Raw genomic sequence first — 4,783 nt, 5'->3', positions numbered from 1 at the left:
TAATTATTTTTATATCTTTTATTTATATTATATATGTTGTATATATAGAATTTATAATTTATGTTTATAACTTGTGTAAATTTGAACCATCAATCTAATTTAAATAGATACACGCCATTGATTTTATAGATAAATATGAACCGTTGATCAAAATAAGAAAATATCTAAGCCGTTCTTTTCTCTATCAAATCTCCACCGTCAATATATATATATAAAGAAAATCCAACGATTCAAATTTAGGGATATAAATATCATTTTATAGGTAAAATTTAATCCAAATCGTACGTAGGGCGTGTGTGTTTCACCTTTCGCATGAGAGGTGTATTTTACTTCTTTTTTAATAACACAAGGAAAAATTCTACAAGGGGGTAAATTGCTATGCCCCATGTGAATATATAAGGGTAGATTGATGAAAAAATATTTGTTTGACGTACAATAAGTTTGTAATAAATCAATCGAATGTAAAAATGAATTTTCATTCTATTTTTTTGTCGATATCAACAAATTCTGTAAATTATGATTAATTGACGAATTTATATGTTGGACGAAAACAAACGTTATGGGTATTAATTGTAATTTCTAAAATTATATAGAATTTATATATAATTATACCAAATCTTATGAAAAGACGTATAATTATCTCTTAAATTTATTGTATATTTATATAATCATATTTGGAAATAGTAGTTGACGGATTAGTTGTACCGTTGAAATAATCCAAAAGAGGAAAGGGGAATGGGCAACATATTTTTCTTTTCTCACATATTCTTACCTTAAGTGTTCTGGGCGGTACATTTGCTTAGGTGAAAATTTATTACAACTAGCATGAGCTGTTCTTTGAAGTATGATTTACTGTTTTCATGGGGAAGAACTCAAACTAGTTACAAGATTTTCATCAACTTTGCTAGATACAAATCTTAATTTAGTGGAAGGTTGGAAACATACTATGATTTCTACATAGAAAAGGACCAGAATTTGATGCAACAAACAGAGAAACAGAATTATTAGAACTTGTTACTAAGGTTTCCACTAAGATTTCCACTGAGGTTTCCACTGCTACTCCATCCTTCTTGAACCTGAACTGAGTACTGCATATGCCACAGCACATCCTCCACCGTTGGTCGGCCCATCGGATCTCTGCACAAGCAGTTTATGGTTATCTGAACTACCGTCTTCAGCGACTCGTAAGCAAATGTTCCACGCATAGATGGATCGATCATGTCCCGTAATTTTGATGGTGATTCTGCTAAGCTCCTCTCCAGCTGTAGTACAAAATCAAGTAACTTCAGGTGAACAAATTCAGACACTGTGAAACAAATCCAAGGTTTGTGGTACCTGAAACTTGAGGTCATCTATTTCACTTTGAGAGCTTATAGGTCTGCCGGTGATAACTTCAACTAGAATTACTCCCAGCCTGTAAATGTCTTCCTTTTCTGGATTTTCACTGCATATTAATACCAGACAACGAATAAGAGAAAGGGTTATATGGAACAAATATACGACTGCCGTAAAGTGTAAACAAATTTTACCTGTTTGGGTGATTTGCGGTGTCTTGTCCATTAAGTGGGCTTTCTGCCCCGACCTTAAAGGTTAAAAAACGAGAACTGTTAAGAATTTACACATTTTTTATGCATTAATGTTATGATATATGCTTCTTCTATATAAATGAATTTCACCTTAGACGGTAAATTTATGTTGTAGCTGCTTATTTTTGCAGTGAGGCTCTCGTCCAAGAGAACGTTGTCGATTTTCAGGTCATTTCCAAGGACTCCTCCAGTATGCAAGTACTGAATACCCCTCGCTATGCCCATAGTGATCGCCATTCTTTGTGGCCATTTCAGGACGTCCCTCTTTCTCCAATCTGCCACATGGAAAAAATGCATCATTTGCTATCTGAAAACTCAATCCTTGTCAAATTTCAGACTACCAGGCAAAGTGCTGTACCGATAAGGTGATCTTTTAACGAGCCATTGGAAATATTTTCAAGGACGACAAAGACCGTGCTAGCTGTGCTTGGATGATCCTGGTACGTGACAATGCAGTGACCGAGGACGCTGACCAAATGCCGGTGCCTCAGCTTTGATATTACTTCCATGTGCTGCTGCAGAGCTTGAGGTGAACGCTTCTGTTTTAGTTTCAGACATTTTACTAGGACCACTGAGCCATCTCTAAGCCAACCTTTGTAGAGCTGTAAAAGGTCGAGAGGTGGGTCAATAACATTCAAACAAATGCACTCAAAAGCACATGGAACCGGCCTCTTTACCTGACCCTGTGATCCTTCTCCCACTAGATTAGACGGATCAAAGTTGTCTGTTGCATCTTCCATTTCCTCCAGTGTGAACACACTATACGGTGGCAGTCCAAAAGAAGTCATCCTCATCGGCTGTGGCACATGCCCTAATGAAATGCAACAGTGATCTTGTATCAGAATAAACAAAAATCTTACATATAACAAACAATTAACTTGCAAGAATCGGATGCAAAATTGAATAGAAACAAGGGACTTTATAGACTTACTTCCAATTGGAGAGCCGCGACTGGGATTTTTTTCAATCACAAAGCTGTCACATTTGTACACACTGCCCCTTCTCCTTTGTACCCTTCTAAATATAACAAGAATCAACAACCCCAACAGACCTAGTATTGCCACAATGCCCCCTATAATGCCAAGTACAATGCCAAGTTTCAAAGTTGATTGCTCCTCCGGGTTTCTTGCAGGTGGCTTAACAGCTAATGCTTCTTTCTGACAGAAAGAATAGGATCTCTGATACTTTGAGGTTGTATTCGACAGACAGTTCCACATAATTACAACCGTCCTTTTTCCCACATTCGATGCAAGGCAAGAAGGCAACTTTCCTATCAAAAGGTTGTTTGAAATGTCGACAAACGTAAGATTTCCATTGCATGAAATGTTCAGTGGAAGTGCTCCGTTCAACTGATTCTTGGCAAGACTAATGCGACGAATCGATGGCAACGAGAACAAGAAAGACGGGATTGGTCCAACGAGCTTGTTGGACGAAACGTCGAGCACTTGGAGCCTGTTCAACTTCTTTAAATCTTGTGGGATTTCAGATCTCAAAGAATTGTTCCCAAGAGAGACACGCACAAGATTTCTGCCCAAGGATGGAAACTTATCCCCCAAATAGTTGTTACTCAAATCCAGCTCTTCAAGAACTGATAAGCCACTTAGATCTGGAATACTTCCATTGAACAGATTATCACTCAGCACAAGACTTCTTAAACTCTGGTAAGTTGATACTGATTCTGGGATTTCACCGTAGATGAAGTTGAAGCTGACATTCAACACCTGAAGCGACCTAAACCTGTTGATTTTCCCCGGCAACGGACCCCATAATCCTAAAGAAACTAATGACAACTTCTGCAGACTTGAAAGCTTAGTTAAAACAGTGAAGAATGAATCAAGTGAGAATCTATCAGAGAGCGTGTGCTGAGAAACAGCAAAGTTTGAGGCAGACAGCTTGGGAATGTCAGAAAGGGAGCTCTTGTTTCCTACTATGGTTAACTCAGTGATGTGATTACCTGAACAGACTACTGTAAGAGAAGGAGTTGGAGGCAGAAAACAGAAGTTGGTCCAATTGTTCCAGGCCTGAAGAGCTGGTGGATATTCAAGAAGCTGCTGAACTTGAAACAGTATTCTGCTCTCTGTCGGAGCTAGTTGAGCATAGGAAAACGGACAAGTTACAAGTAAAAAGGAAGCAGAAAACAAGAAACCGAACTGAACCCATGAATTCCCCATTCCTCTGAAAATCAAGAACACACTCAGAGTTGGTCAAAATCTTGAGTACTGGAAGGTGATCAAGACGAGCAACTTCAAGAAAATGAAGAGAAAAGCATCAACAACCACAACAGAACAAGGGTAGCTTGTATCTCAACGGAACATCCCATAAAGCAAGAATAAGTGATCTTGGATAGCCCAGAATACAAAAAGTTCTGATAATTGCGCGAAATGAATAGACTATGACTTTGCTATAAAGTGGCTCACCTTTTGCCTAGTGTGCAACTTGGTAGTTGTACATGAAAAACTTGCAACGAAAAATTGCAAGAATATAACAGTGAAAAGAATGTCTTTTTCTTTTGTGTTTTCTTGAAAGAAAAAGGGAAAATTTTGTGGCAGAAAACAGGTAGAAGTTGAAGAGAATTGAATGTGGGTTGAGAAACTGAAAAGGGTTCATTCAAAGATCTGAAACTGAGAAGTTTCCATACAATTGGAGGTGTGTATGCACAGAAGTAGAGGAGAGTAGAGTAAAGTTTTCTTCCAGATCCTGCGCTGCGCGGGATACAATATTAAATGGAGGTGGTGCTGGAAGCCGTAGATTCAGCATACTATTTGTGGTTGTGATGAGAAAGTCAACCTGGCTCTGACTTGTTTGGCGGTGTCCGTGGAGTTTGACCACTGGGTGTTTGGTGGAGGTGCGAGTAGACAACTGGGCATGTGGTGAGAAGATGAGCCCTTTTTCTATGGAAAAATTTGGAATCTGAATAGATTAGGGATTTAGTTAGAGAGATCTCAATCTCAAATGGCGCTTTCAATTTGTTTTAGAATGTTTATGGGTCCATTCTTATTATAAATCTTGGACGTTGGATCCATTTGTCGCAATAATTGATTGCACTATACGCCGACACACATTTCGATTATGGTAAATTAGAATAGCTTTTTTTAAAAAAAAATTACATAATTATAAATACTTTTAAAAAACTTATAAATACTCTTAATTTATTATTAAAAAAATAATAAATAAATATTTATAATTATATTAAATTT

The 4,783-nt window shown here is 37.5% G+C and overlaps 1 protein-coding gene across 1 annotated transcript; it reads right to left on the bottom strand.

Moving 5' to 3' along the window:
• LOC105168133 (probable LRR receptor-like serine/threonine-protein kinase At1g14390) lies at window positions 799-4,501 on the bottom strand. The gene is made up of 7 exons (XM_011088081.2): window positions 2,518-4,501; window positions 2,264-2,397; window positions 1,945-2,188; window positions 1,677-1,861; window positions 1,530-1,582; window positions 1,336-1,444; window positions 799-1,262 (listed from the first exon to the last, which is right to left on the bottom strand). Exons 1-7 carry the CDS (start codon window positions 3,755-3,757, stop codon window positions 1,005-1,007), a joined length of 2,223 nt encoding a protein of 740 aa, XP_011086383.1. The 5' UTR covers window positions 3,758-4,501; the 3' UTR covers window positions 799-1,004.

The sequence above is a fragment of the Sesamum indicum genome, linkage group LG8 (assembly GCF_000512975.1).
Source record: "Sesamum indicum cultivar Zhongzhi No. 13 linkage group LG8, S_indicum_v1.0, whole genome shotgun sequence".
In the NCBI taxonomy this organism is placed as follows: Eukaryota; Viridiplantae; Streptophyta; class Magnoliopsida; order Lamiales; family Pedaliaceae; genus Sesamum; species Sesamum indicum.
The sequence above is the reverse complement of the archived record's forward strand: the minus strand, read 5'-3'. Positions and strand labels throughout refer to the sequence as shown.